Genomic DNA, 20,875 nt, shown 5'->3' with positions numbered 1-20,875 from the left:
TGCTGATAATCTCTCGAGCTCGCCGATGTAAAATACTACCTCTTTTGCTCATTGTAGAACAAATTAAACAATCAACAAAAACAATTATTATTATTTTTTTATTTTATATATTTAATGCTGACCGTACTTATATGAGTGAAGTTAGCCGAGAGCCCGTCCTATTCTTATTTTAATCGCATTGTACATATATGTATATAAATAATGCAATTTCTCTCGACAACGTAGGTATATGTTTAAAATAAACAACAATGCGTTGTTTTGAAAACAGAAACGACCTTTAAAGTTTATTATTTAAATTGTCGATTCTTTTTAAAGTTTATAATGCAATATTTTTAATTATCACTTTGACATCTCAAATATCGACTGCTCTACCGACCGGCGACCGCAACGGACGCCATCATGACACCATTGTTAACAGCGCCATCTATGAAGTGTCAAGGTTAAACATACACTGCTTTACCGACATTAAATAAGCGCGGCGCAATACTTACTTACTTACTCCGCTGGCTCAGTGACCCAAAGTGGGTCTTGGCCTCCGAAGCGAGACACTTCCACTTTCCTCTATCTTGCGCCATCGTCTGCCATTGGTTGACATTCAATTCGCGCAAGTCTGCCTCAACGCGATCGATCCAGCGATACCTGGGTCTACCCACTGGTCTTCGACCCCTCGGTTTTTCCAGGTGCGCTACCTTCACGCTCCGATCCGATCCCATTCGCTCAAAGTGACCAAGCCAGCGGATTCGTTGAGCTTTATATTCGCCAATGATATTTGATTATTGGCGTCGCAATACAAAATAGAATTATTGCAGAAACTTGTTTCTTTACATAAATTACGATCCATGTTTAAAGTACGTTATAATGTTTTGATAAGTGAAATCATATATATGATATTCATGTTTGACTTCTATGTTATCTAATGTATTATCAGATAAAGTTAATTACGTTGTATGGTCTGTATTTTATGATTTTTATTCGTTCTAAATCTACTATACTTAAACTGAACCAATAATTATTTTTAGTAAATAATATTGCTCTAGTAAATCAAGTATAATAAAATATATTACACCACCTATCATGTCATTCCCGCCATTAGTAAAAAAAGACAAAACCTGACAGCGCGCCGCGAATTGTGCACATTGCATGGCGGTAGGCTGATATTTCGTATTTTCTCATTTGTTTTACATATTTAAACTGGTATATTACGTTTGCTCGCAGGGCGGTGAATGATACTGCCAAAACAAATAAAAAAGTATAGATAAGTAGGTACAAAATAAACTGCAAAAATAACTAGTCAATTAATAATACGAAAAATAAACTAAAAATGGAATAAGAACAAAGTAGTACTGTGATAAATCTTAAAACAGAGATCTACACATATGCCTACATTACAATTTCTATGTTCATATTTAGATTCCTGTCTTTTGTCTTTTTCCTGTTTTTTGAAAAAAAAGTTAGGATAATTATTAGTAATTTATTTGGCTGTGATAAATCTTAAAACAGAGATCTACACATATGCCTACATTACAATTTCTATGTTCATATTTAGATTCCTGTCTTTTGTCTTTTTCCTGTTTTTTGAAAAAAAAGTTAGGATAATTATTAGTAATTTATTTGGCTGTGATAAATCTTAAAACAGAGATCTACACATATGCCTACATTACAATTTCTATGTTCATATTTAGATTCCTGTCTTTTGTCTTTTTCCTGTTTTTTGAAAAAAAAGTTAGGATAATTATTAGTAATTTATTTGGCTGTGATAAATCTTAAAACAGAGATCTACACATATGCCTACATTACAATTTCTATGTTCATATTTAGATTCCTGTCTTTTGTCTTTTTCCTGTTTTTTGAAAAAAAAAGTTAGGATAATTATTAGTAATTTATTTGGCTGTGATAAATCTTAAAACAGAGATCTACACATATGCCTACATTACAATTTCTATGTTCATATTTAGATTCCTGTCTTTTGTCTTTTTCCTGTTTTTTGAAAAAAAAAGTTAGGATAATTATTAGTAATTTATTTGGCTGTGATAAATCTTAAAACAGAGATCTACACATATGCCTACATTACAATTTCTATGTTCATATTTAGATTCCTGTCTTTTGTCTTTTTCCTGTTTTTTGAAAAAAAAAGTTAGGATAATTATTAGTAATTTATTTGGCTGTGATAAATCTTAAAACAGAGATCTACACATATGCCTACATTACAATTTCTATGTTCATATTTAGATTCCTGTCTTTTGTCTTTTTCCTGTTTTTTGAAAAAAAAAGTTAGGATAATTATTAGTAATTTATTTGGCTGTGATAAATCTTAAAACAGAGATCTACACATATGCCTACATTACAATTTCTATGTTCATATTTAGATTCCTGTCTTTTGTCTTTTTCCTGTTTTTTGAAAAAAAAAGTTAGGATAATTATTAGTAATTTATTTGGCTGTGATAAATCTTAAAACAGAGATCTACACATATGCCTACATTACAATTTCTATGTTCATATTTAGATTCCTGTCTTTTGTCTTTTTCCTGTTTTTTGAAAAAAAAGTTAGGATAATTATTAGTAATTTATTTGGCTGTGATAAATCTTAAAACAGAGATCTACACATATGCCTACATTACAATTTCTATGTTCATATTTAGATTCCTGTCTTTTGTCTTTTTCCTGTTTTTTGAAAAAAAAGTTAGGATAATTATTAGTAATTTATTTGGCTGTGATAAATCTTAAAACAGAGATCTACAAATATGCCTACATTAAATTTCTACGTACATATTTATATTCCCGTGTTTTGCCATTTGCACTGCAAACAATGCACCTTCTACTTCGATTTATTTCTACTGATTTATAAAATGAAAGTAAAGTGTCTCTCGGTCAACCTTAGTAGATGTTTTTTATATTTTAAATTTTAGTTTCCAAACACATGCTATACATTGGAAGAATCGTTTTTAGTAAAGGCGCGTTCAATAACATGATTGCACCCTTAGAGGAAACATTTCAATAACAATGAAATATAAGGAACAGCAAATGGATGCCACCTATATGCAGCACTGGTACACATGGCGAAGAATGCTTCTTACATTCTTCTTATAATCTTCGAGCGAAAAAAAATGTAATATAAAAAAAATATTATATTAAATGAACTAAAACAACCCTGCCCTTCCAAAAGATATTGGTACGACAGGCCCCCAATAGTGGGAGCAATTATATTTAAAAAAAACCACAAGCCAAAGTGTGGTATTGGTGTATATTTAAAACTACTGATATCAAGAAACTGATTACAACGAAAATAAATATCATATGTTTCAAAATGATAAGCATTCATATAGTGTACATATTAAATTATTGCACCATGTGCAATGTGTCATCGATGATATAAACTTTTAATTTTGTTTGTTATACATGACCGTTTCATTTTTATGAGTAAACTTAACATGAATTAATAAGTGTACTAAGTTTGTATGGACCACTTCACGGTAAAAGCCTCCTTTAAGGCTTTCCATTTATCTCTATCTTTGACAACTTGGAGCCACCCATGACCTGCCATAGCGACGATCTCGTCAGCTGGATCATCTGGCATTAGGTCCACCTTTCGCTCTGATACCTCATGGTCCTGTCCATTTTATAACCCTTTGTGTCCACCTGTCATCAGTGAACCTCACCACCTGACCTACCCAACTCCACTTTCTTTATAGGCAATAGGTAAGTGCATCTATTATATACATTTTTTATGGATGGCTGTGTTTATTTATTTATTCACTTACTTTATTGGAGATAAACAGTAACAAAAGGCAGTAAGAAAGTACAAGCTTAGAAACTTAGAAATATAAAATTAGTTACAATTGTTACCTTATAACTATCTCACTAAGAACATATAATGATTTATAGTCAAACAATGAATAAACAAATAAAAACATTACTAAACAGTGATCAAAGACTATGGTTTATATATTTATATTATGTTTGTTTATATTTTTATATTATATAATAGTTTAAATTGTATTGTGTGTACTCAATAATTTCGAACAAAATTGTCTTTTAAAATATACAAGAGAGCACAAGAATATATCAATATCACTAACATATGAATTGTGGAGGTCACACATCCTGTATAAGGGTGCACGTTTACCGATATTTGTCTTAGCCGTTGATAAAAAAGAGAGATCTAGAAAGCGTTCTTGCTGCAGGAATTCGAAAGTTTACCTCGGACAACGGTTCCGAACAGTTAACATTGCCACCACAAATATTTTTAAGTGTAGTGGCGTCCATTAGAGAACGTCGATCCTTCAATGATAACATTCGGTACCTCTTTAAAAACATTTTATAAGAATCCTGGGGGCAATGCATTCGGTAGTTCAGAATACGAAGGAATTTTTTTTGTACTCTAGAATGTAGAATGTTCCTTGTTTTGTATTTTATTTTCATATCCAAATCGCTTCTCTCCATTCTTCTCCGAGTGCTCTGTATTTTGTTACCAGTCTTCAGATCCTCGTCAAAGTTTGGCATCCGTAGTTGAAGCATATCTTCATAAGCATATCTTCTTGGTAGGCGGTGGGAGATGTGATTTGAATATGTCCGTCCTTATGAGCCCAGTATTTGTTCCAGGTTATGGCTACTCTTTGGTCAACTTCTGTATAATCATCTTTGCTGAAGAAAATCTGTTTACCTAGGTAGATATATTTTTCTACATACTCAATAAGTCATGATTTCGTTTTGTCTATGTTCATTTCTAATCCAAACCTAGTGATAAAATGCTGGAAATCCACCATTGGATTGAATAAGAAACTATATTACAATCAATGTACCTCAATTATATCTTGTCTAATGTGGCTGATGAAAGGTTCTCAAGTGGCAACCAGGAGCTGGTACAGCCTGCCACTAGGAGGACCGAATTAGTCATGTTCTGAGATGTCGCTGCATGTCATACAAGATCGGTGAACATGTTGATCTTTGGGAAAGTTCTATGTCTCGCTGGAGACACAGGCTTGATTGATGATTTCCCCTACTATGTTAATTACATTTATATATATAGCACTAAAACTATATATCTTAGTATCAAGGTGACTTTAAACAGCTGCTCGCTAACATTGATTTGCAGGACTTTGATATGACTCAGAATGCCAGATAAGTAAAAAGATAAGTATGAAACCCATTGCCCCACTAATGGGAGATAACAACAATAGGCTAGAGTTCCACAAGTTCTGCAGGAGGATAGCGAAGGATGTCACAAAAATAAATAAAACAAATACAGAACAAGTAAGTCACCGAGTAAACAAGAGGTGGAATTAGATTTAAACATTAAAAAAAAATAAAAAAAATAGTGACGTGTGATGTAAAATAGCATAAACAAATATACAAATGTGATGATTCTGTGATATTAAAAAGCATGTTAAAAATTAAATTAATAGAAGAATAAAACCCCTGTTCCCAAAAATATAGCAGTATGAGAGGTCCCCAATATCTAAAAGAAAGAACTTTGATTTGCAACCTTTTGTTCAGTTTCGTCAGATGTTATAGCCAGAAATGATTGACTACTTATTATATCAATATAAACTGCAAATATATATTTAACTATGTAACCACTATCTAATATATAAAATTCTTCTCTGAAATGTCTCGACCAATTTTTGTGAATCTTAGCATGCATATCAGCCAGGGCGGAGAATCGGACAACATCTATTTTTCATCCCCCTAAATGTTAAGGGTGGTCCACCCCTAAATTTTTTGTTCTTATTTTTTTATGATACAGCATACAAAAATACACACAACCCTAAATTTTCACCCCTCTATGATCAACTCTTATTTTTTATTTGTTAATTAAAAACTTAATAATTTTGGCAAAACGTTTGCGGGATCAACTAGTATTATTATAATAATAATGGCCTCTTATTACGAAATTTTACTTTTTTTTCTACTAAATAATTTTATATGTTCCTTAGAGCAAAGACCTTCTTTAATGTCCTCTATTACTCTGGTCAGCTGCAACCTCGAGCCACATGGGTTCTAACATCATTCTTAATTGATTATTCCATCTTCTCAGGCTATTCAAACCTGACTTCTATAGTCATCCCTGAAGTACCATACTGTCATCCGTTTTTAAACATATGAACCATGGACCTTCATTTTTGTTGATCAATTTAAGTCAGGTTCCCCTTACATTTCTATTTCTGAATTTCTCTTCTAGTTTTATCTTTAGGATACTTCTTTCCAAGGCCTTTTGATATCTCGCAAATTGTTCTAAAATTGTCAGACACTGAACTCATTATTGCTCAGAACATATTTCTGATGGTTTTGATACCAGGTAATAGCTAAATTGAGTAAGCTCATTGGAAAGAAATTACAACTCAACTCTTTTTATGTATTTAGTTCTCAAAAAAATCATGGCTAGTTTTTATCAAAAAATAAATTATTTATAGCCAATATGTTTGAAATTTACAAAATAAAAATCAAAATATACTTTATTAAAATAGGCTGTTACAAACACTTTTGAATCGTCAATCAACATAAAATGTCAGCATTGTTCCCTACAATAAGCTATGCTGTCTCGGAAGGTAGTTCTTCAACAGGCGGTGAGAAACTGCTCTTTACAAATATAGTTTTCTCAAGAGCACATGGCAATAATTAGCTTTCCAGTAAGCACAACAACATTTAATTCCACGCATTAACACCAGTATAGCATTCTTGGATACAATTATATACCTTTTTAATAATATTTATTTAATTTCCATTTTAAATCTCTCCAATGGCAGATTTGAATTTCACTGTAGAATTTTATTATTCCTATGAATACCTTGTGCCATAAGTGATTTAATTTTTAATACAAAATCTTGGAGTATACAGCTTATATTTATTTCCTGTATTAACATCATGTCTACCACTATTTTTTAAATAATTTTGAATGTTTTTTCATACAACAAAACAAATAAATATACTGTGACATACCCAAAATGTTTATACAAGTTCAAAGTCAATAACGTTGAAACATGTATTACAAATAGAACTCTAAATAGACCTTCAGCATATACCATCATGATGCTAATGTCTTAGTTGACATGGGTTATAATCATAACGAACCCCAGAGACCAACGACATGTCCCCTTACTCTCCAAGTGGAAAATGCTTTGTGCTGAATTTATGGTAAGTGGCAACTGCCAAGGAGATGGGATTAGGCAGTAATCACCAGGAGCTCAGTAGCAGCTCTAAAGACTACACAATTAACTGCCTCTCATACCTCTATATCAGAGTTCCCTAAACTTTTTGGTGTCGTAGACCCCTTGCCATGTTTTTCCGTGTTGGGTAGACCCCCTACTTACCTGATATTGATTTCCTGTTATTTCTAACTGTAGTGAAGTTTAGTGTTAAAAACTTAAAGTAAAAACACATGTTAATCTATACATTTATTAATTGAATTCAAATTAAAATTACTCAAAATAAAATTTTGTATCTGTTATGTAAAATATATGTAACATTAAAAATTTTTTTTTTGCTTACATAGACCCCTTGCAGGTCGTCATAGACCTCTAGGGGTCGATATAGACCACTTTGGGAATCACTGCTCTATAAAAGTTGTTTCTGTTTTTTAGTTATTATCTACAGCATATAATAAAGTGCAAATAAAATAAAGTAACATAAGTACCTGAACCTAGTCGATGTTATAACTAGTAATATATTCATAATGAATTAATAACTGGAGATAAAGGTAAAAACTATAATAGCAATATCTCTATAGCCTACAGGTTTGAAGGTTTACCATAAGTAAACTTAAAAACTTATAGAACAGGCTTTTAAAACAGCATTTGTGGACTTATTTTAAATTTAAAGAATTCTGGTCGGAGAATGTGAACAATGTACATTGCAAGACTCTTAAATCTGATATACACATCATTAGCCAAACACCATAGCTGACTTCTCTCCCTACACTGCAATGGACATAGTCCAGGTTCATACACCATTTAGTTTTATTTCATAATTAATGAATATGTTATATACTCTAAAAACTAAATAATAATTAAAAAGATTTAAGTAATTTTCGATGAGAGTAGATGTGGTGTTGATAGACCCTCTTTAGGTGAACCAACAACACAACACAAAACCAGTCATCATGGCAATCTTTTGTTGAAGTGTAAGCCAGATATGTTTATGTAAAGAATCTTTGTAACAATGTATTTTTTCATATTAACTTTACTGATACCAATATTTTATTATGTATTGTTCTACACCTATTACTACAAATGGTTATTAACCTTAGGTCATATTCATCTTACTTCAATTACCATGAAACAAAACATCTCTGGAGATGGGTCTACACAGAGATGTTTTTACGTTTTTATAAACCAAAGGGCTTAGTACTGAAACTAAAAGATATCCTAAGGTTATAAATATAACGTATGTTATTTATTTGGACTCGTTAGCGCTTAATAATTTTATATTATGCTGTATAAATGCTAGTTGGAAATTTAAATTTCATGTTCAACATATATATTTTTTAAACATTTCGCACGATTCGACTATTGTAATAAAACGCCCACACAATTAAACAAATTTGATGAAACGTTAAGAAATATGAGGCGTTTAAAGAAAGACGTAAGACGTTTCAGTCATTATTACTCAGATATTGTAATAAAAAATAATAATAAAAAGAGAAATTATTAATTTAATATCATTTATTTAATTGTAAAAGTAAATATATACTTACGTTATTATGATATATATTCTAACAGTCGCATCTAATCACAATACATCCTTTTAAAACTAATAAAATCACAATGAAGAATTATTATTGAAAATAAACACAACCGACACCGACATACACGAAAAAGATATAAACGACATGTCAATAGAAACAAAACTAAACTGCAATATTTAATGCAGTTGAAATTTTTATGCCTTAAGACTGCGTTCACAATTAAGCAATTTTAGACAAAGTTTGACATTTGACTAAATAATTATATTAAATATCTGAAATGTAAATTCTTAATAAACTTTTTCAATTACATATATTTTTAATATAATCATTTACGACGTAAAATAAATCGTCATTAATTTTAATTAATTTTTTAAAAGAAATCACGTTGACAACTTGTAAACGTTAAGAAAAGTAATATTGTGGATATGGCGAAAAGCTATTATTCATGAAAACAGCGTCAAAGTACTGACAAAATTGAAACATAAACAGAACACTAGAGGAAAAACACAGCTTATAATAAGCTTTAACTCACTAATTATTAAATATATTAAAAAAGAAATCTGTTTTTATAATAAATATTATTAAATAATTAGTTTCATTATTTTGGTTTCAGTACAAAATATTAATTTTCACATTATATTTAATCTTTACTTTTATAATCTTTAATCCGACTCAAAAAAAACTATTTCGACTTTTGAAAATTTTGACAACTCTTGCTTAAATAAATGATTCGCCCTTATTATTTTATTAAATTTCTACACCCCCTAACCTAGATTTGTTAAGATTTAGTAAGCTCAGAAACCTCACAGCTACAAGACTATTACAGTTATACTTTGTTTGTTATTTATATTATCAATTAACCTTGGAAACCTCCTTGCAAACATTTCGTGTCGTCTAGGGATTGATATCGCAGGTTAAGAGTTCAAGTTTACTATCGGCTTGTAACTGACTAGTCCAAGCGCATGGAATTGTTTATTTAAATATTATTTTAATGGTAATGTTTTTCTACCATAATATATAACATTTTATTATCTGTCTCTATAAAATTTGTACTGACAGACAGTACAGGCCTCTCGCATTTAAAAAAAAATAATATAACATTTTAAAATGATAATTTATTTACTGCTTAAATGTGAAATAAATAAATTAGTTTGGTGTGGACAATTACTGACCGATGCATTTCTTAAACGTCGACATAAATTTATAGCGCCTAACTGTCAAACGCGCTAAGGTTACAGCTAAATGTCAAACCCATACAATTTCAAATTACTATTTTTTCTGATTTCTTTTAAGTTTGTACACAAAGCATTAGGAGAGTTATACAAGGAAAATAAATTGAATCGGAAAACTTGTTCTTAAGTTATAACATGACTAAAAAAAATTGAAATTAATTGATATTCATATGAAGCATTAATGCTCCGTAATGCTGGCCACTGCAGCCATAATACTTTTATTTGAAATCATTCTCGCGTGTTCGAAATAAAATTCGAACGCCGATTTGAATTAAGACGCCATCAGTGACGTAGTCGTTGCAATTGCGTTAGGTTGTGTAAATTGTAAATACTTTGTATATACGTAAATACACTTTCGATCACTGATGATCGATGAATGATGATATGAAAGATGATAGCTTATATCATCTTTCTCGCTAACGTGTTCAGACTTACGTCCGCTTGCTAACCGCGTATACATTTATATTTATACGTCAAAGTCAGGAAAATTACTGTGTTTGTCACACTATGAATATATAAGAATTTATGTCGAAATGAATGACATAACCTTACACTACGGATAGTAATAAAATATCCTTTAAAACTATAAATAAAAATGGAAGTGATATTAAAAAAGAATTTATTAATGTACCAGGTTACAAAGGTTAGATTGTCGTTAAGAGAAACAAAACACATTTTTAGATGCTGGTTGAACGAAAAAAGTGTAAGAAAGTCAAAATGATGACCTTCGCAATGGATTTCTGTGGGGAAGAATACAAAATATTTTTGTTCTCTTTCCAAAAGGCAGAAAATCTAGTAATCCTTTAAGAAATCAGTCAAAAAATTAAGAATGACATTTTGATATTTACGTACGGTCTATGTAAAAAAAAATAAAAATGGAATGCTTTTTATGAAAAAAAAAGAAATTTATTCCTCAATTATATTTTTTATTCCAGAGACATTATTTAATTCCAAATTAAAAAAAAATCTAGATTCGAAATATTTATATTTTAGTTGACCATACACTTTTGCATCGTGATTATTTTAAGATTTTAAATGGTAAGCTATCATCGGCTGAAAACGCTGTATTGCTGAGGAATAACCAGGTGGGAATAAATGGTGATCAGTCGATTTGGAATTATTTATATCAACCGTCTGAAATTTCCGATTCAGACAGGACTCAACAAGATATAGCGCGGTACTGCGTAGAACATAGTGAATAATTTTGCCTGGCAATGTTTGATGGTCTATGCAGTCAAAAGCTTCGGATAGATGGCAAAATTTTGTAATTCTGCAACTTCTCTCATGTGTGAAGTGTGGCTACCGTATCAGTTTATATTTGGTAAAAAATATTGTTTACTGTGCCTTATTTTATATTTGTAAATAAATTCTGTCATTTGTTTTTTTTTTATTTCATATTGGTAAAATAGAGACAGTCCTTAAATTCGAAATTCTGATCTATCGCCATTTTAAAATAATTACTTTACTGTTCATGTGCGTAAATTACGTCAATATTCACATACAGCGTAACAATGGAAATGTTTATGTAATGACCATGCCGAATGACCCGGTGCCCCACAAAGAAATCAACAGACACACATGTGATTGTGACTCTGTGTGGAACGGCTCTGTTTGGACCATGCTTAAATAAAATTCATAAATAAATCTCACGGTAAGTTTCTGTTTTATATTAGGCTTAATAAAATATTTTTACATTTATATTAAATCAAATTAAGAACCGTCTCCACAAAACATTCTCGAATTATTATTTAAAATCGCGAGTTCGTATTTTCAATATAATATTTAGTTTTTTTGTTTACAATTTTATTCAATTAAATCAAACACTGTAATAAAATAAATAGTTTTAAAATTTATAACGAAATAAAATTAAAAAAGTTAGGATTAATTTATTTAAATCAGAACAACTACAGATAACAAATAATTATTTGACGGTTTCAAAATTGTCAATTTTAGGAAATTATTATTATAAATATATAAGTTAGTAAATAAATTTAACATTTAAAGTTTTTTGTTTATATATTTTTTTTAATTAAATCAAGTAACATTAATAATAATAATGAATATTTTAAAATTATTTACGAAATAAAATTTAAAAAGTAATGATTTATTTATTTTAAACTAGAATCCACAGATAAAAAATTTGACAGTTTTAAATAGTCAACTTTTAGAAATTATTATTGTAAACAAATATAAGTTATTTAATCTGCAAATATATTTCAATACCAAAAAAAATAGTATTTTCGAAATATGTTGAGAGTAATTTTGCATTGCCCTTTGAATACGTGACCTCGAATGTCCGCCATATTAAAACTACACTATCTCGTTCTTGCTCATTCATTTTTATATCGCGTTCTTGCTTCAAGCCACATACAATCAGGGCGAATCCATAACCAAACGATATAACACACGTACGTATTTTGAATAATAAATGTATACGAATAAACAGATATGACAAATATTTTTAACTACAATACAGATTGATTGATTGTAGATGTTAAAGTTTTAAATAAATGAAAGTACACCTATCCTCCGATTTACACGGTAAATACGTTCCTGAGAAAAACGTGTAAATCGAAAATTAAAAATTTTCAATTCCAAACCGTGTAAATCGAAAAGCTTGCATAAAATGCATAATTTTGCTATTTAACAGTCCTGATTTCTCTTTTCTATATTTTTAGGTGTACACAGTAATAAAAATAAAATGCATTAAAAAGTAAAAATATTTAATATGTTACGGGAACACTGTTTTGTTTATTTAATTACAATTCATTAAACAGAAGAACATAAAATAAAACCAAAGGTGTTCTATTACCCTTTATCACTGTCAGAAATTACTCATATTTTTTTTCGGAATTGAGGGAATCGAATACGCTTTCATCACTCGAAGTTATTTGTGCCGATTCGATGTGTGAAGCACAAATATTTACATTATGAAAGGTGATAATAAAATCGGTTATTAAAAAAAAAAAACTTATTTGGAAAATCGTGTAAAAGCGAAATCGTGTGAACCGGGGGATACGTGTATCTTATTTGCTGTCAATCAATGTTCAGTACATTCCATAATAATCAATACAGTTTCATAAATAATAAATAATGTAAAGATAATATAGTAAAGAAAAGCGTTTTCAAAATTTATATCACTATATATTATTATAATTTATTGTTTATTATTTAAGGGGGTAGACCAGAGTTCCCCAAACTTTTTTGTGTCGTAGACCCCTTGCCATGTTTTTCCGTGTTGGGTAGACCCCTTACTTACCTGATATTGATGTCCTGTAAATTTCTAACTGTCATGATTGGCATAATTTATCTATCTTTGTTAACTACGAGTACAAAACTAAAATTTAATAAAAAATAATGTACTTACTTTTCTCCAGCACTCTCAAACAAAACAACACTGGCTCACTATAATTTGTGTGATATACTATCTGTTTATATTTTTTAAAATATTTTCTTAGCACTTTCCTTTTCAAGATTCAGGAAACGAAGAAACGTATTTGTCCCACATTCGTATTTATAGAGTGACGAATTGAACAAATCAGTGCAAGGTAGCGAAGCTCTGAGACTGCGACTCTCAGGTTTTTACAGGTTCAAAATGTATTGCGACCACAAAGCGAATACCAACATCTTACAACTTACACAATTTTATAAACATATATGATAATTTTTTTACTACATAGGTACTTTTATAAATAATGTAAATGTTTTGATATTATAAGATAGTATGATGTAAGTAAATAGGTACTATCGTTGTTGTATGTGTTGAGATCCACTATCGTGGTCCCCCATCTTCATTTCATGGAGCCAAAATTTTTTTTTGCTGACATAGACCCCTTGCAGGTTGTCATAGACCCCTAGGGGTCGATATAGACCACTTTGGGAATCACTGCAAGAAGGTTTTGGAAAAAATATGTAACATATTTCAGAGTAATATTCGTACAGGATGATTGAAAATAAATATCAAAACTTTAGTCTTTTTCTGACGACTAAATCAATGAAAGCTTATGCCTTGCATTGGGCTTACCTTCAATAATATCGGAATCTGTTCACAATTTCAGCGAAGAGATGTTTTCATGCGTTTAACACTTAAAATATCGTGAGTCTTTTGGATCGAGTTCACTTTGAAAAATTCAATTAGAGACGGTAATACTGTTAAATGCTTTACGAGTAAATGATTATATATATAAAATCGAAACCTGTTTTTCAATAATTAAAGAAATCGAAGGATAAAGATAATGTAAATTGAAGGAAATGTTTTATGTTAAAGATTTGTTATCAAAATAAAAAAAAATAGGGTAGGGTTTCTCAACCTTTTTTTTGTAGAAATTATAAAATTCTGACGAAATCACACTCTTAAATATTCCGGTGATATAGTATTACGTGGTTTTCCAGTGATGATTAGATCTCCGACCAGTAACTTTAAATAAGGAAAACTAAAAGAAAGTTGGCGTTGATAGATATATATCTATTATCTATGTTAAACATCATCTCGTCCAAGATATAGTGAGATCTTTGAACAATGTGTTGCCAGATGACATACGAGACGTGGTCACTTACGAAGGGCCTTATAGGCTGAAGGTTACCCAGAGATCAATTGAGAGGACCATGCTTTCTGGTGACCAATTTCGCTGTGAGATCGATGTGTGTGGCAGTGGAAGTGGCACATCGGTCATGTAATTGATGACCCTTGGACCTGAAACGCTTTGGAGTGGAAACCACGAGTTGGTAGACCTACACTAGGATACTGATGATATAGTTAAGGTCACGAGAAGTAGCTGGGTGCGGACAGCGCAGAACTGATCATCGATATCCTTCTTCCTCGATCACCGAGTTCTCCTCTCTGAGATTCCATGTCACAAGTGTTCGATGCACTATACTCAACACTCACACATATTCTTCTACCTCCGTACAAACTTCACCGATCAACCAGCATACTGTTACGTACTGTGGGTTCTGACTCGAAATGAAACACCACTGGTTCACAAGGAGTCCTTTATTAACAAATCATATGGTGACCCTACTTTAACACAAAGTATACTTTCGCTAAGTCCAAAATTAGCTTTCAAATCGCTCAAGAAATCACTGTCCAAATAACTTGCCAAATAGTCACTTTGTATCATTGATAGTAGATCTTAATCTTATAACTCAAACAACACTGAACTGTCGACATGGGGAGTACAGGATAAGGTTCTAGTAAGTAAGAAGAGACCTAATATATAGCTACTTCCGCTATGCAGCAGTAGTCGTGCAATAAAGTGCACCGCCCGCCAGCCCGCTGATAAAAGCGCATGCGGCAAACAATGCGAATTACACAACTACCACCGCTAAATCACTCAACTCGTGCTTCACCCCTCCACGGGGCATCTTCAAGAGTAATATTACACCGATTAGTGCCAAACACAGAGTGACAGTGCCACTACCACTGCATGTGCGGAAGTGGCTATATATTGGTCCTTTTCTTACTTAGGATGGACTTCCGCAAAATAACGCCTGATTCCATTAAATATTTAAGGTTCTAGTAAGTTCGAGGTAGTACTCGGATAGAATTTCCGAGAACCGTATACAAAAAATCTATAAATAACTTCAAGGTCACGCGTGTTAACGGCATTTCTTGATCCTAGGGTACTGTGTTTATTGTTTAGAAGGTTTTGTAACAATAATATCCGACAAGTAAATTTTGTTAAATTCGCGGACCCTTTGGTTCCTATGTATCTGCAAAATTCACCTTAGCTTGCAGTACCATACTTCAACACAAACAATTTTCAATCCTAAATCACAAATTATACTCTGTATTGTAAATCATAAATACATTATATATATTAAAAAGAAATTTTTTAATACTAGACTGAGTTATTTACGGCGTTACATATTTTTAGTATAAACCTATTCTCTGTGTTTCAGATGATTGTAATCAAGCTTGTTGTAGCTGCGATTCTCATCACCGCTTCTGTTGCAGCTGATAAACGATGCCATGGAATCTATTTCAACGATAAATACTACAACATAAATATAATTAAAGAAGGTGTTAATAAGATAGGCAATTTGATACTAAATAGAAATGATAATATTTTATATTTTACATTTGAAAGAATAGCAAAATTTCCAACCAGATTAGTTGGTTACATGAATATGGAGACAAAAGAAACTAAAGTAATAGAAACAATATTAAATGCGACATCGATAGCAGTAGACCAAAAATCGAATAGAGTATATGTAGGAAGTAGAAATGGTCTGTATAAAATTAACGAATTCAAACAATCAGAAAATCTACCAATACAAGATGAAATAATAAATGTATTTTATAAAGATGTTTTATATTATGTTAATAGTGAAGGTAAAACTTATATATTCGAAGATGGATACGGCATGCCAAATAGAGAACTCAACAACGAAAAGCTAGAACAAATGATCATTGATAATGATAATAATGTACTTTTTGTAAATAACAATACATTATTTAGACTTAAATTAGGAACAAGAGCTGTCAACATACACGAGAAGGTACATGTTGATTTTATAACAACAGATATATATAACAGAGCATATATATGTTCATCGAATGGTATATACATGTATAATAAATATAAATTTGCATTAGATAAAGTTGCAAATATGAAAGATTTGAACGGTATGACATTTAATAGTGCTAATGAACCAGTGTATAGTGTAAAAGATTTGATTATAAAACTCAGCGAAGCACCAATACCATGTTTTGAAGATTGAATCATACAAAATGATATATATTTTAGTTTTAAAGGTACAAAAGTATAGTTTATTTGATGTCAATTATTGTATAATACATCCTATCCAAAAATCAATGGTTTCAGAAATAAAAAAACAACGTAATGATAATATAGTAAAAACGTTTTCAAAATTCTGATATTTTATAGGTTATAATAGATATAACATTTGACCTCTGTAAGAAAAAGACCAATATTTAGCCACTTCCGCACATGCAGTGGTAGTCGTGCAACAAAGTGCACCGCCCGCCAGCCCGCTGATAAATGCGCATGTGGCAAATGCGAATTATACAACTACCACTGTTAAATCACTCAACACGTGTTTCACCCCTCCACAGGACATCTTCAGGAGTTATGTTACACCGATTAGTGCCAAACACAGAGCCTGATTCCATTAAATATTTGACCTCTGTCTGGTCTGATGTTAAGCAATGACGATATCTAAGATGGTACATGCTTCTAAATTATATTTATCTGGAAAGAATGACACTGGTGGGTTATTCTATACAGAGTTCCCCAAACTTTTTTGTGTTGTAGACCCCTTGCCATGTTTTTCCGTGTTGGCTAGACCCCCTACTTACCTGATATTGACTTCCTGTAAATTTCTAACTGTAGTGAAGTTTAGTGTTAAAAACTTAAAGTAAAAACACATGTTATGTTATGAAAATGTATTGCGATCACAAAGCGAATACCAACATCATACAACTTACACAATTTCATAAACATATATAATATTTTTTTTTACTTCATAGGTACTTTTATAAATAATGTAAATGTTTTGATATTATAAGACAGTATGATGTAAGTAAATAGGTACTATCAGTGTATTTGAGATCCACTATCGTGGACCCCCAAATTTTTTTTCGCTGACGTAGACCCCTTGAAGGTTGTCATAGACCCCTAGGGGTCGATATAAACCACTTTGGGAATCACTGTTCTATACCTTGTTTAGTTATGTTATTTATTGTACACATATGTAAAAATAATTTCATAATAATAAACAATAATGTACAATAGACGGTCTTATCACACGAGGTAATTTCGTACAGACAACATTAGTACGGAAAACAGTTGAAGTATAAATAAAGTGTAGTTAACATATACATATATACATAGCATACATATATGTACATAGTATACATACTTAAACTAAAATTTTAAATAAAAAACGTCAAATTGACTTGGATCGCAATTCCCTCAGAAATAATAAACAGATAAATAATCATAGGTCTAGTAAATATATCTTAACCATTTTATTTAAAAATAAATAGGGACTTACTACGTCTTATATTCAGGGGCAACGACCAGTTTGGTAAAAGATTCTACATATTAAAATTAATTATTGTTTATTATCTATCCCTGAATATATTGTACTAGCAAATGTATTTACAGTACCCTTTGGAAAGAGAAAATCGGCTAATTTCGGCTATATAAGCATTATCTCTGTCTCACACTACCTATGAGACATTTTGTCAGTCGTGCGACAGAGATAATGCTCTACGAAGGAATTAGCCTATTGTCTCTTTCCAAATGTCGATGTGCAATATTTATCGCCGGGTATTGTAACTGCATTCAAATAAAAAACATAATGTTACATATATCAGAATGAAAGCTTGTACAGGGTGATTGGAGATATATATGATATAAATGGTTTAAAGCTGACAAATGTATTCACCCCTTATATCTTAATGCAAAGAAGATATTTATCTTGTACAATATTATACTAGTTTCATTATACCAGTTTGTTTTATCTAATATACAAAATTCTCGTGTCACGGTGTTTGAACTTGAACTCCTCTGAAATGGCTCGACCGATTTTTACCAAATTCTATATGCGCATTCAGTAGGTCTGAGAATCGGCTACTATCTATTTTCCATACCCCTAAGTGATAAGGGTTGTTCACCCTTAAAATTTTTTTTTAATTTTTTAACGAATTTTTTAGTTTTTAATTCTCTATGATACAGCATACAAAAATACATACAGCCCTAAAATTTTACCCCTCTACGATAAACCGTTATTTTTTATTTGTTAATTAATTTTTTTTTGCAAAACAACGTTTGCGGGATCAGCTAGTTTATTAATAAAATTTGTTGTAAAAATAAATCATAGTTTTATTTCGGGATTCAAATGTTATGATGTTACAAAGTTTTGTATATTTGAATCTTAATAAATATAATATAAATAGAGACGTAAATAAATCAAATTTTATATATAAAAATAAATTTGTTATAACAGGTGGCGCAAAAGTAATGTCATAATGTGAACGCACCCTAATTTTTTCAAAATGGCGCCAAATGTCACAACGCTTTGACGTTTATGATGTAGATATATAGAGAATTAGTTTTCAATAAGCGATAGAGCGATACACACCTCAATAATGTGGAATTATTACTGCTCATTTGATATATTTTCAGTCTGTTATTTTAACGCAGCATGAATTTCCTCGTCATCGTGCTCCATACTTCTTACTTTGAGGCGTTTTAAAATCTCGCATCATAACAAACCACACACTTTACAAACCTTGAAGGCTAACTTTGAAAAAAGATATAGCCAATTTGGAGCCAGATGTTTTGGGGGTATCAATTAAAAATGCTATAAAACAAGTGTAGTTAGACATCGACTAGAGAGGTGATCACTTGAGAGATAACATTTGTTTCAGTAAACGTTATCAATCTTATACTTCCAAATAAACGTTTTTCAACAACAATTATATTATTTTAAATTTATAACAAAATGGTTGTAGTTACAAATTATGACATTACTTTTGCACCACTTGTTAACTATATTTTTTCAGCCGATGGACTCCCACTTCAAGGGGTTTCCCACAAAGATCGCCATGGTGAGCGATCATGCGACTTTATATTACGTTCCTACCGATTTTCTAAATCTATGGACGAGGCTTAAGTCCAGCGCTGGGCGAAATATGTCTGAAATATAGTCACATTTATTTATTTATAGGACAGAAAAAGAAAGCATCACCAAAAAAAGTCTTTTGCTCCAGGTGAGACTCGAACTCACAACCCCGGCATTGCTCGGACACTGTCTTATAAGTACCGTGCGCTAACCAATTGCGCTACTGGAGCCACGGCATACACGCCCAAACTACACCATGTATCCCAACAGTGGGACACCAGTATAATTTTAGAAAGAAAGTCTTTTATGGTTTTATTATAAAAAATAAGTACACTGGGACGATACTGGGACGGTACATTTATAATATATACAATATATAAATAAATACCTTTAAAAAACTTTTAAGTTCAACGGTTGTTTGATACCCATATTGTGGTGGTTGTGGAAAAATATGTACCTAGTCCGCCATATTGGAACGGCGTCCATCTTGAATTTTAAATTTTGACATAATCATCGTGTTTTACTAGTGTAGCCCTTTCATTTGATATCCATATTGAGGGGGTTAAGGAAAAATATGTAATCCGCCATTTTGTATCGGCGGCCATCTTAGATTTATAATGTTATTGATTTTATTATATTGTATCGTCATCTAAATTAAATGTGTGTACCAAATTTCAGATCAATCTGACAACGGGAAGGTGCTTAAATTACAATTTCTAATTTTGTTCCAAATAAATTCCGTACGGGTCGAACTAAATGAAACCGTTTAAATATATACAATATTATCCCGGACCCCGTCGCGGCCTATCACGTGCTCCGCAGTGTCAAGGTCGACGCCGTCTTGATCCAGGTCTTCACGAGGCACAAGGTACTGACTACCTTCATAGATTTAAGCTCAAGGAGGATCCCTCGTGCTTCTGTGAACCAGGCGTAGACCAGACCGTGATCCTGGTAGCAGAAAGCGCCGCATTTATAGGGCATCGCTTCAGAACCAAAAGCCGGATATAAAAATGGATAAAAGAGGCTACTATCGCGTCTATTTTGATAGAGAAAGAAGAATAGAGAAAGAAGGCAGAAAAACCTTCCTCAACTTCTGCAGAACAGTATACAAAACAGTAATAAATAGTAAGAAATGATAAGATAAACAGTGCAATACAAAAATGTTAGAACTAATTATAATAGAAATAAATTAGATATGTAATATCTATATATATGAATTAGATATGTATGTGTACTAATATTGAACCCCACCGGTGTACTAGTGGAATGATAACACAGCTGAGCTTTGGAGAATATGTGTTAAGGCGTGTAGAACCTCCCAACGGGTTCGGAAAACACCACTATTCGAGCAGCTCTACGACAAATATAA

The 20,875-nt window shown here is 31.5% G+C and overlaps 2 protein-coding genes and 1 non-coding gene across 6 annotated transcripts in view; 1 reads left to right on the top strand and 2 right to left on the bottom strand.

The window, feature by feature from the left end:
- Positions 1–8,813, bottom strand: part of LOC137924912 (uncharacterized) — a 43,774-nt gene extending 34,961 nt beyond the window's left edge. For all 4 annotated transcript variants that reach the window (XM_068768305.1, XM_068768306.1, XM_068768307.1 and 1 more), the window contains exon 1: positions 8,690–8,813. The gene's annotated coding sequence lies outside the window, so the exon portion shown is untranslated. The remainder of the gene's footprint in view (positions 1–8,689) is intronic.
- Positions 8,814–15,813: 7,000 nt separating this feature from the next.
- Positions 15,814–16,926, top strand: LOC137924954 (ommochrome-binding protein-like). Its single transcript, XM_068768371.1, has one exon. It carries the CDS (start codon positions 15,814–15,816, stop codon positions 16,633–16,635), a length of 822 nt encoding a protein of 273 aa, XP_068624472.1. The 3' UTR covers positions 16,636–16,926.
- Positions 16,927–19,646: 2,720 nt separating this feature from the next.
- Positions 19,647–19,736, bottom strand: TRNAI-UAU (transfer RNA isoleucine (anticodon UAU)). Its single transcript is given in 2 exon segments — positions 19,647–19,682; positions 19,699–19,736. It is a non-coding gene; the product is annotated as a tRNA-Ile (tRNA).
- Between the last annotated feature and the right edge of the window lie 1,139 nt (positions 19,737–20,875).

The sequence above is a fragment of the Battus philenor genome, unplaced genomic scaffold (genome assembly GCF_028537555.1).
Source record: "Battus philenor isolate CCGP_79_NKW_IND1 unplaced genomic scaffold, ilBatPhil1.0.hap1 SCAF_25, whole genome shotgun sequence".
Classification (NCBI taxonomy): Eukaryota; Metazoa; Arthropoda; class Insecta; order Lepidoptera; family Papilionidae; genus Battus; species Battus philenor.
The sequence above is the reverse complement of the archived record's forward strand: the minus strand, read 5'-3'. Positions and strand labels throughout refer to the sequence as shown.

Coding starts and splice junctions, on each gene's coding strand:
- LOC137924954 (XM_068768371.1), top strand. CDS start 15,814: ATGATTGTAATCAAGCTTGTTGTAGCTGCGATTCTCATCACCGCTTCT.